Source organism: Salvelinus sp. IW2-2015, linkage group LG2 (genome assembly GCF_002910315.2).
Source record: "Salvelinus sp. IW2-2015 linkage group LG2, ASM291031v2, whole genome shotgun sequence".
Lineage (NCBI taxonomy): Eukaryota > Metazoa > Chordata > Actinopteri > Salmoniformes > Salmonidae > Salvelinus > Salvelinus sp. IW2-2015.
The window spans coordinates 12,561,956-12,574,000 of NC_036839.1; the positions used below are offsets into that span (position 1 = coordinate 12,561,956).

The 12,045-nt window shown below is 40.7% G+C and overlaps 1 protein-coding gene across 2 annotated transcripts; it reads left to right on the forward strand.

Moving 5' to 3' along the window:
• The first annotated feature begins 283 nt into the window (after nucleotides 1–283).
• On the forward strand, nucleotides 284–11,779 carry LOC111974492 (polypeptide N-acetylgalactosaminyltransferase 5). Of its 2 annotated transcripts, XM_024002213.2 has the most exons (11): nucleotides 284–577; nucleotides 753–2,048; nucleotides 2,179–2,345; nucleotides 2,689–2,808; nucleotides 2,979–3,114; nucleotides 4,610–4,729; nucleotides 7,021–7,138; nucleotides 7,387–7,716; nucleotides 8,248–8,328; nucleotides 10,140–10,292; nucleotides 10,668–11,779. In XM_024002213.2, exons 2-11 carry the CDS (start codon nucleotides 940–942, stop codon nucleotides 10,806–10,808), a joined length of 2,475 nt encoding a protein of 824 aa, XP_023857981.1. In that variant the 5' UTR covers nucleotides 284–577; nucleotides 753–939; the 3' UTR covers nucleotides 10,809–11,779. The 2 variants fall into 2 exon arrangements, with proteins under 2 accessions (XP_023857981.1, XP_023857972.1); XM_024002204.2 differs by having other exon boundaries at nucleotides 284–2,048.
• Nucleotides 11,780–12,045: the final 266 nt, after the last annotated feature.

The following is a 12,045-nucleotide window of genomic DNA, read 5'->3' on the forward strand; positions in this document are numbered from 1 at the left end:
GTGTGTGTGTGTGTGTGTGTGTGTGTGTGTGGGTACGTCCGTGAGTGCGTGCGTCCGTGAGTGCGTGAGTGAGTGAGTCACTGAGTGACAATTTTACTTGAATTGTGAATGATGCATTGCAGACACACCTGTACTGGTTACACCAGTTATGCTTGATTTACCCTATTATCACCATATTGACACGTCACACTTTGCTATAATTTGAAAGTTGAAAAAACGGATGTGCAAAGGTCCATTACTGACCAAAAACCTGTCGGGGGAAAGAAAAACATCAAAAATAATCCGTTTTTGTTTCGGCCTACACTCACTGTGCGACGCGCCATGCCTTATTTTGTTGACATTATACAGGCCACACCCACTTTCACGCCACCTTAGGTGTACCCTAAAACGGTTTGCTTAAAATGAAGCTGTCTATCCAATCACTGTGTGTGCTCTCAACGTTGAAATATGTCGTTGATGGGCGCTACCTCCACGACAGAACAGGGGCAAATGTGTCAAAGAACTAAATTGGATGTCTGTGGTTTTGCATTCTCCTCAAGGGAATATGATCCTTTCCTTTCTCATTCAAAGACATTAGGTGAGGGCAAGTAAGTTAACAACAAATTGCAAGATAATTGCCTGTGTACTTCCATAATAGTGGGCAGCGCATGGATACTTGTGATATACACTGTACCATTCAGGGAAGTAAATGGACAACGTGGAGGTAAGTTTTATTGATACATTGTTGCGTTTCTCTACAAAATTCACAATAGTTCAACGACTTCTACCAGAAGATTCCAACCGTTGTTTGGCCAAAGCAATCTTCTCTGCGTGGAATGCCATGCAGGCAATAGCCTACTAAAACTACCCCAAAGTAAAGAGAAGTTGAACGGAGGGTGAAGTATGACTCGTGCATGCGTTAATAAGATACTGTGACCTAGTATATCTAGACGTACTAAAATGAAGGCTATAAGGAAATACTTTAGGGGTAGTGGTAGGGCACTTGCATTTGTTTTCATTGCATCTGTCATTTGGCTACTGTTTGATATGGTAGCACTTCGCCTGTCAATGAATGATGCTAACAGCCAACTTCTGAAAGAACGCGTAGTGAAGGAAAGGCTGACTGTCATATCGCAGGCCACCGAACGTACACAGTTCGACTTAGACCTGGACGAGGCAGGTAATAAAGTTCCACTCCAGAATGAAAAGAAAGTCCTTGAAGTGGGCAGAAAGCGAGGACCTGCTGCCAAAAAGGACCCGCAGTTGAAGGACAAAGTAAATTCACATGCGAAACAAGGGGAGAATGCCCAACTAAAGTCAGAACAAGGAAATTATGTCATTTTTAAGCCTAACCAAATCGAAACAGCGAATCATGTCACAGGACAGTTGAGTGTGTCTTTGAAAACGAAAACGCCTGTCAAAGACCTGTCAAAGGCAAATCTGGTGAAGTCAGAGGATAAGAAAGTGGCAGTGCTCTCGAACTTCACCAAAGTGCCACCTGGTGTTCAAGAAAGAAAACATGTTGAAACATTGACCTCAAAAAAGACAGTGAAAGCAGAGGAAAATATAGGCCTAATGCAAAAAGCCAAAGCAAATCTGGACTCACAGACAAATGAGAAAGTCCTAGATCCACTGGAGCCTGGCATACAAGAAAGCTTTATAAAATACAAAGTTGCCGTGGACCGCACAGTTAAATCTGTCAAAAAGGATGTACTGAAAGGAAAAGAGATGGTTGTCAATATTAAGCACAAACGGATCAAGGCAGTTGATAAAGGTAAGCCGTATGCCTTAAAGGAGACCTTACTTCCTAGAGCAAAGTTTAAACTCCAACCAGGAGTTCCCACAAACTCCACAGATGTTCGAAACACAGGCGTCCACAAAGTGCTGGCATTAGACATGACCCAAGCCCCCAGAGATGCCAATGCAATTGGGCAATTTGGGAAAGCAGCCATGGTGCCCAGTGACAAAGAGCAGGAGGTGAGGAGCCGGTGGAATGAAGGCTATTTCAACGTGTACCTGAGTGACCAGATCCCTGTGGACCGAGCCATCCCAGACACCAGACCTCATACGTGAGTCACACTCTGGCCTTGACCACATCATGCATACTCACGTATTCCCACACTTGTATTCCTCATATAGTGATATAGAACAGTTAGCATTAGGTAACCTCTCTTGTTACTGTTTTGTGTTGTTTTCCAGGTGTTCAAAGAGTGTGGTCCATGATGACTTGCCCACCACCAGTGTGATCTTCTGCTTTGTGGATGAGGTATGGTCCACTTTGCTCCGGTCCGTCCACAGTGTCCTCAATCGCTCTCCACCACACCTTCTCAAAGAGATCATCCTGGTGGATGACTTTAGTACCAAAGGTAAGAGAGGGGAGGAGCTTTCCTGGTAAACAGTACAGGATGGGTTCAGAGTTTTTCCCAGCCATGTGATGTGTCCAGGGAAATTCTGGGCCCAACTGAAGACAATTTCATGAATCTAGGACCAAGAAAATGTATTCAAACTAGCTAATGAAGTTTTGTAAATGTATATTCTTAATGGTAAAATATGGCATTTATTTGCAATATACTATAAAGTTACAGATTTGGAGATCTTCAGACAGCAACGATAGCTTTATAAATAGGGCCTGAAGTTTTTCTTGGGCAGGTCACATAGTCAGAATAAATTCAGGGCCCTAAACACACTCGCTCTCATCCACTCTTTCAGAATATCTCAAGGACCACCTGGATGTGTACATGTCCCAGTTTCCCAAAGTGCGGATCGTCCGTCTGAAGGAGAGGCAGGGCCTGATCCGAGCTAGGCTGGCAGGAGCCGCCATTGCCAAAGGTAACCAACCACATCCACATCCTGCTATATCGTATGACCACTCGCTTGCATTGTGTTTAAACAAAATACTCTATGCAAAAAAATCTCAGTCTTGTCCTCCCGTACATGAGGCAGTCAACCGTCCCTGTGGTTTTGTTTGTCTTCAGTGGATTGTTTGCATTTCCCTTCAGGTGATGTTTTGACTTTTCTTGACTCGCATATTGAATGCAACGTGGGCTGGTTGGAACCTCTGCTGGAGAGAGTGTACATGGACAGGAGGAAAGTGGCCTGCCCAGTCATCGACGTCATCAGTGACAAGGACATGAGGTAATGTAACATTACCATAATACTAAATGCTTGCGTCTCAAATGGCACATTTCCTATATACTGTCCATTTGGAAAGTATTCAGACCCATTTGACTTTATATAGACAGGTGTGTGCCTTTCCAAATCATGTCCAATCAATTGAATTAACCACAGGTGGACTCCAATCAAGTTGTAGAAACATCTCAAGGATTATCAATGGAAACAAGATGTCTCTTAGAAAAGGGTCTGAATACATACACTACCGGTCAAAAGTTTTAGAACACCTACTCATTCAAGGGTTTTTATTTCATTTTTACTATTTTCTAAATTGTAGAATAATAGTGAAAACATCAAAACTATGAAATAACACACATGGAATCATGTAGTAACCCAGAAAGTGTTAAACAAATCAAAATACATTTTATATATAGCCACCCTTTGGCTTGACAAGTGTTATTTCAAAGTTTTGATGTCTTCACTATTATTCTACAATGTAGAAAATAGTAAAAATAAAGAAAAACCCTTGAACGAGTAGGTGTTCTAAAACATTTGACCGGTACTGTATGTAGATAAGGTATATCTGTTATTTATTTTGTATAAATTTGCACTATGGGCCCAGGTCAAAAGTAGTGCATTATGTAAGGACTAGGATACCATTTGGGACGCCCCCTATTAGAGCTGGGCGATATGGGAAAAAAATCCATATCACGATAAATTGACTGAATTATCACAATGAATTGAAAGATAAATATCTAACATTAATATGCATCAGTTGCTTTAAAAAAATAAAATAAATACATTACACTTAAAACTACTACTACTTTAAAAGTTGTAGCTATCAATTGTCCTGTTAGCAATTGGCCATATTAGCGTACATATTTAATTTCAAACTTCACATTTCTCTAGTGTAGGCTACTTTATCGTAATTATCAGTAACATTTTCTCAAGAAGTGATTGTATCGGTCGGCGTTACATTTTGGTTTATCGTCCCAGCTCTAATTTCAGAGTTATTATTCAATCTTATTGTCTAGGAGTTAGACCCCCAAATTTGGTCTGTCAGTATCATCTGGGGGCACAATGTATCTTTATTTACCTAGACTGGGCCGTTCTGGCTCGGACACTGCTTACTTAGCTGACTATGTCCCTACAATTGCAAAATGTGTGATAACATTGCAGCAATGGAAGCTTTGTGTGTTACCTACAAATCCCAGATCATTAGAAATATTTGATTCACAGCTATCCGTCTGATACATTTTCTGAATATTTGGGTCAACGGCCTTCTGACTTCCAGGGTTCATGTTGAACTTACCTGTATACATTGCTGTAAAAAGTAACCACGACGACCAGAGTTGTATCAACTTATTTTTAGACAGCCAGGTTTGATGCAACATCCTGTTTACTGGATATTGTTGATATATGTGATTCATCGGAGTTGTCTTGAGTTTCGCGCATTTCATTCCCTCATGCATTGTTAATCCAGTAATGTAATATTTGTTTAATGATATTCTGTTTACAGCTATGCGTTTGTTGACAACTTCCAAAGAGGGGTATTCAAATGGCCCTTGGTGTTTTTGTGGCGCATGTTATCAGAGGACGTCATTAAGAAGAATCACATGAAGGCTTCAGATCCCATCAGGTAGTTCTGGATTTCATTACATCCCTCATTACTGTATGTTTACATACACAGCAAATTTGGCTAGTGTGTTTATTTTTCTTCAGTGTAGCATTTCTAGTGTTGATTCAGGGGTTAAATTAACTCTAAGAGTGAGAATTACACATCACTCTGCAAGCCAGAGTGTGATTTGATTTGCTGGCTTGTTGTGGCCTGTAAAGCAGGAGGTTCCTAACACCACTGTTAGGGTAAAACTTGTCTGTCAAAGTAAGGCCTTTCCACTGGGCACACACTGGCTGAATTAATGTTGTTTCCACGTCATTTCAATGAAATTACGTTGAACTAACATGGAATTGAAGTTGAATTGGTGTCTATGCCCAGTGGGTTATGATATATGTAATGTATTCTAAAAAACAGTTACATTTTTATGATAACATTCGCCTACAGTAGGAACTCACTTGGTGAAGTCCACAGGACAAAAAATTTACTAATTAAACAAATCTAAGTTTATTGGTCACAGATATGTTTTTAGCTCCAACAGTGCTCCCTCTCCCTCTATCTTTCACCCCCTCCACTTCCCTCTCACTCACCAAGTTACTCTCACTTTCACTAAACTAGACAGCGCTTTCACTCTTCTGCCTAATAGGTACACAACAATACACACATAATCCAAAAAGTAAGAAGGAAAAAATATCAGAACGAGCGTTGTCATAGTCCGGAATATACACTACCGTTCAAAAGTTTGGGGTCACTTAGAAATGTCCTTGTTTTTGAAAGAAAAGTCTTTAGACTAGTTGAGTATATGGAGCATCAGCATTTCTGGGTTCGATTACAGGCTCAAAATGGCCAGAAACAAAGACCTTTCTTCTGAAACTCTAGTTCTGAGAATTGAAGGCTATTCCATGTGAGAAATTGCCAAGAAACTGAGGATCTCGTACAACGCTGTGTACAACTCCATTCACAGAACAGTGCAAACTGTCTCTAACCAGAATAGAAAGAGGAGTGAGGCCCCGGTGCACAACTGAGCAAGAGGACAAGTATATTAGACTGACTCGTTTGAGAAACAGATGCCTCACAAGTCCTCAACTGGCAGCTTCATTAAATGGTACCCGCAAACATCCGTCTCAACGTCAACAGTGAAGAGGCGACTCCGGGATGCTGGCCTTCTAGGCAGAGTTCCTCTGTCCAGTGTCTGTGTTCTTTTGCCCATCTTAATCTTTTCTTTTTATTGGCCAGTCTGAGATGAGGCTTTTTCTTTTTTTTTCTTTTTTTTACTCTACAAACTTAACATGGTCACTAACGAGGTTTCCATCCAAACTTTTTATGTATGTAAAGTACATGATGGATAAAAAAATGTCATGACAGGCCTGATGGAAACAACATTTTTGGGTAAATTTTCCAAATGTTGAAAAAACGAAATACGCTAGACAAGGTGGGCTCTTTATGTATTTGTAAAATGAATGATGGGAGATGTCGGTGGAAACGCTTTTATGTGCAAATATTGTTATAATAACCATAATATTGAAGGTAACATGGAGTCGTGATGACAATGTTAAGTGGTCCTCCCACTATGACTCATTGGGAAAGCATGCAATTTGTTAAACTACAGATTTAAATAAACTTTGAATGTCACAGTGCAAGGTGATGAGCTTGATGCTCCTTTCCAATAAATATTGAGGGTGTTATTGTGGTGACATGATGATCGATGCTTGGCTGCCATTTGACAAATAAAATTAATCTGTCTCTTTTGTCCATAATAATCTCCCTCATGTAGGCTAGCCAAACTTATATATATTTTTTCCCGGTACAATTTTAACCGCAATAGGTATTTCTATGTGCACTACGCCATCACGCACAGCCTTTATCTGCAAGTCAATATGATGGAAACACATCTCTGGTGGGAAAATGAGCACATTTTTGGGAATATTTGCATGAAACCTAGCTAGTGTTGATTTAACACTGGAGAATTTGTCATGTAGTAACAGTTGCGGATTAGTTCAAGTACATAAGTATTGGGCCCTCTTCCAATTCTTTGGAAATTCATCCTTCGTTCCTTGTTTCCATCAGTTAATCATCGATCTATACACGATTGGATAGGTCAATGCTAGTTTACGCCAACCTATTACTTTTACCAATCCAACCAGTTGAGATCAGCTGACTCATCCTAATTACTCTCAGTTAATAAGACCAAGGAGGAATGTTTTGTGAGTAATACAATCTCAACGGAAAACGTTTCGCAACGAAACAAATGGTACTTATTGCATAAGTTCAGGTTAGTCCCTCCCTTGTGTATGACTGTGTACTTTGTTTCTCAGGTGTCCCATCATGGCAGGAGGACTTTTCTCCATCGATAAGAAGTACTTCTATGAACTGGGCTCTTATGATCCTGGCTTGGACGTATGGGGCGGAGAGAACATGGAGATCTCTTTTAAGGTCAGTGACTCATTTAAAAAAAAATAATAATAATACTTTTTTATTAGAGATTAACAAACCTGCAAATAGTTCATTCTTCAACCTGTTACAGGATTACACACTCGGCTCATGATCAAGGCTGCCTCTTAAATGGCACCCTATACCCTATGCAGTGCACTACTTTTGACCAGAGCCCGATGAGCAATAGGGTGCCGTGTGGGACTTCGATCAAATGTTCTGATCACATCCTACTTGTGTTGATTTTGCAGATTTGGATGTGTGGAGGTGAGATCGAGATCATCCCATGTTCCAGAGTGGGCCACATTTTCCGTGGCGCCAACCCATACAAGTTCCCCAAGGACAGACAGAAGACGGTCGAGCGTAACCTGGCCAGGGTGGCAGAGGTGTGGCTGGATGAGTACAAGGACCTGTTCTACGGCCATGGATACTACCATCTGCTGGATAGGAGTGTCATCGACATTGGCAACCTCACAGACCAGATCGCGCTCCGGAAGAAGCTCAAGTGCAAGAGCTTCAAATGGTACCTGGATAATGTGTACCCAGACATGGTCGCTCCATTGGTCAAAGCTGAGGGGCTAGTAGGTGTACTTTTTATAATAAAAAATAACTTATTTGATATTTATAGCGCCTTTCCAGATGCTCAAAACCCTTATGCAGTTTATTCCTGTGGTTTATAACTTTATTTGAAACGCTTAAAATCATTGTCTTTACTGAATTAGTAGGAATCCAGTTTTTGCTTTTTAGACTGTTTATCTTTAGAATATATTGCATTGATGCTCTTTTTCTGGCTAACAATTGTTACTCTTATTTTTCCGTTAACTTATCCCTCATCTCGACGCTGACAGACAATAGTACTTTTTTTCTGAGAGGGGGATGTATACTTGTCTGCTTTCAATGCCTCTGCAACACAGATGTCAATTGTCCTCTTATCTGAACAAAAAGTGATTGGATTGTGACAGTTCTGTCAGGATTTGTTGAGGGCGCAGAATGGAAAGAAAGGAGAAGCTTTTCTACTGGCAATAGTGCAGTGACACTACCTATGTAAACTACTGTTATGACTGCTCTATGCATTGTCATGAAATGTTATACCTGTGATCCTCCTTTGCTAGGTTTTCAATCGTGGAGTAAGAAAATGCCTCGCTCTGCAGAAAGGCTCCCTTGCCTTTGAGATCTGTGATCTCAGCAAGCTGGTAAATACTCCTAACTTCCCCATTTTTGAAATGAAAAGCTGTCTTATGACTATAACCCACTATGGAATCCCTGTTGAGTTCAACACACACCCAACCGGCCTTGAAAACCCCATAGTTATCATGAAGCCTAATTATACAGTACCAGTCAAAAGTTTGGACATACCAACTCATTCAAGGGTTTCTTTATTTTTACTATTTTCTACATTGTAGAATAATAGTGAAGACATATGGAATCATATAGTATCCAAGAAAAGTGTTAAACAAATATATTTTACATTCTTCAAAGTAGCCACCATTTGCGTTGACAGCTTTGCACACTCTTGGGATTCTCTCAACCAGCTTCATGAGGTAGTCACCTGGAATGCATTTCAATTAACAGGTGTGCCTTGTTAATTTGCTTCCTTAATATGTTTGTGTTGTGACAAGGTAGTGGTGGTATACAGAAGATAGACCTATTTGGTAAAATACCAAGTCCGTATTATGGCAAGAACAGCTCAAATAAGAAAAGAGAAACGACAGTCCATTACTTTAAGACATGAAGGTCAGTCAATCTGGGAAAATTTCAAGAAATGTTAACATTTCTTCAAGTGCAATCACAAAAACCATCAAGCGTTGTGATGAAACTGGCTCTCATGAGGACCGCCACAGGAATGGAAGACCCAGAGTTACCTCTGCTGCAGAGGATAAATTCATTAGATTTACCAGCCTCAGAAATTTCACCCCAAATAAATGCTTCACTAAGTTCAAGTAACAGACACATCTCAACAGCAATTATTCAGAGGAGAATCAGGCCTTCATGGTCGAATTGCTGCAAAGAAACCACTACTAAAGGACACCAATAAGAAGAAGAGACTTGCTTTGGCCAAGATACACAAGCAATGGACATTAGACCAGTGGAAATCTGTCCTTTGGGCTGATGAGTCCAAATTTGAGATTTTTGCTTCCAATGGCCATGTCTTTGTGAGACGCAGAGTAGGTGAACAGATCTCCGCATGTGTGGTTCCCACCGTGAAGCATGGAGGAGGAGGTGTGATGGTGTCGGGGTGCTTTGCTGGTGACACTGATTTATTTAGAATTCAAGGCACACTTAACCAGCATTCTGCAGCGATCCGCCATCCCATCTGGTTTGCACTTAGTGGGACTATCATGTGTTTGGGGTCATTGTCCTGTTAAAAAAACAAATCACATCAAAATGTTGATTTGTTTTTCAACAGGACAATGACCCAAAACACACCTCCAAGCTGTGTAAGGGCTATTTGACCAAGAAGAAGAGTGATGGAGTGCTGCATCAGATGACCTGGCCTCCACAATCACCCGAACTCAACTCAATTGAGATGGTTTGGGATGAGTTGAACTGCAGTGATGGAAAAGCAGCCAACAAGTGCTCAGCATATGTGGGATCTCCTTCAAGACTGTTGGAAAAACATTCCTCATGAAGCTGGTTGAGAGAATGCCAAGAGTGTGCAAAGCTGTCATCAAGGCAAAGGGTGACTACTTTGAAGAATCTGAAATATAAAATATATTTGGATTTGTTTAACACTTTTGGTTACTACATGATTCCACGTGTTTCATAGTTTTGATGTCTTCGCTATTCTACAATGTAAAAAAATAAAGAAAAACCCATGAATGAGTAGGTGTCTCCAAACTTTTGACTGATACTGTATGTCTGACACTAAGGCTGCTTCCCAAATTGCACCATATTCCCTAGATATTGCACTACCCTATGGGTCCCGGTCAAAAGCAGTGCACTATATAGGTAATGGTACCATTTGTGACATATCTTAACTATCCCCTCTGTCCCTAAACCTCAGAGTCAGCACTTCAATTACACCTGGATGAGGCACGTTCGCCAGAAAGATGTCTGTCTCACCACTCAGAACAAAGGTAGCAGCCTGGCTCTGCAGCTGTGTGACAACACCAAGCCACAGCTACGCTGGCTCCACAAGGCCTCCATCTCTGCTCTGGTAGGTTTGCTTTAGAGTGGGCCTTTACCTCCTCGACTAGAGTTCTCTGAATATCGATTTTTGTGACGAATATTTGTTATTCTTAAACCAAGCTGTTGTCAGCTACTAGCATACAGAATATGTACAGTGTGCTTGAAGGTTGAAGTGAAGAGGAAATTCAGCAACTCTTGGAGGATAGTGTATGTTGATTCAATTGCTTTTTTATTGTTAAAACCATCGCTTTTTGGCCCTTAGCCTTCGTCAGGGTTTGCACCTCAATTCACAACACCTTGGTTGGAGAGCAAGATAGCAGCAGTGTTCCTTTGCTGAATGGAAGTTAACATTATGTACATTGTGGTGCTTACTGTACTATTTCCCTGTGTCGTCTTTGTTCAGGCGGAGCACCTCGTTACGGAGGTTGCTCCCCAGCGTTTGTGTCTCGAGGCTGGGGTTCTGGGTGACAGCATACAGCTGAAGAAGTGTGTGCCTACCAGTCCCTACCAGAAGTGGCAGTTCACACACTACCACGCTGAATGACGGGAGTACAGGGCTACAGCACTATTCATGCATCAGTGATCGACACTCAAGTACTTGACTGTGTGTGTTTGGATGTCGTCTGCTGCAATAGGAATACGCATGGTGTTGGTTTGAGGGTGGTGTTGGGATGTGCAATGTTTTTTTTTATCATGATCAACCTTTGAATTTTGCATGACTTATGAGGCCCCGGAAGTGATTTGAAAGGGCAGCTATTAGACAACGTAATCACAGTGTTTTTAGGAAGCATAGTTTACTGGAGTTGCACTTTTTATTGAGCTCTTTGGTTTTACATTGTATGTTCATCAGCTTTGCCCAAAAATAATTCTCTAAAGAGCCGTGGGAAATCGACCACGAATGTGCCTTGACTATTTACGTGAGGATTTTTCTACGGATGTTCTCTATATTGTAGCACTCGGTTTGACCACACAATGTACCATATTTCTTACTGTTTCAGTGCCAAATGGCTGGATATATTATGGCACTTTTCCATGATTCATGTAAATAGATATTTTCTGTCAAGTACCATTCTCACTGTTTGAAATATCATTTTATGTACAAATTGAAATGCATGAGCCTGTGTAGACATTACGTATCACAGATAGCTTTGCTAAAGACATCAGATTTTTGTATTGTTTTATGAGATAAAAAAGAATTGCATTGTATTATGTGAGGTTATGACTCAGCTCTGGTTGACGTTTCCCCTAAGGTACAGATCTAGGTTCAACTTCACTTCCCCCCAACCTCAACGATTAGTGGGGGAAATGCAAAACTGACCCAAGATCAGTGTCTAGGGGCCACTTCACCCTACACCTTATGGCTCACCTAGGATAATAAGAGCTGCTTCTTAATTACTATATGGTTATAGGTTTAGTACATACTGTATGTATATTTCTCTAACACTAGAGGGGACTGTTGTTCAAATATGAAATTCTTTCTCCTTTTCTGAATAGATATTAAAGATGATAATTTAATGTGGGTTTCTTTTTCCAATTTTTTGCAACAGATATTTCATGAACATATAGGCCTACACTTTCTCACTGTTCTTATGGAAATATTACAGCATGGAAAGGCATGGCTGTTACAGAGAGCTTTAGGGGTTAACTTTAGTAGTTGATCGTATAGCCTAACGGGAACTATATACATTTAAATAGCAGAACTTCTTCACATATAGGGTTGATTACCTGGGGGGAAAGAATTGCGGTAGGTTTTAAGATGCTTACATTCATACTTCCAGTTT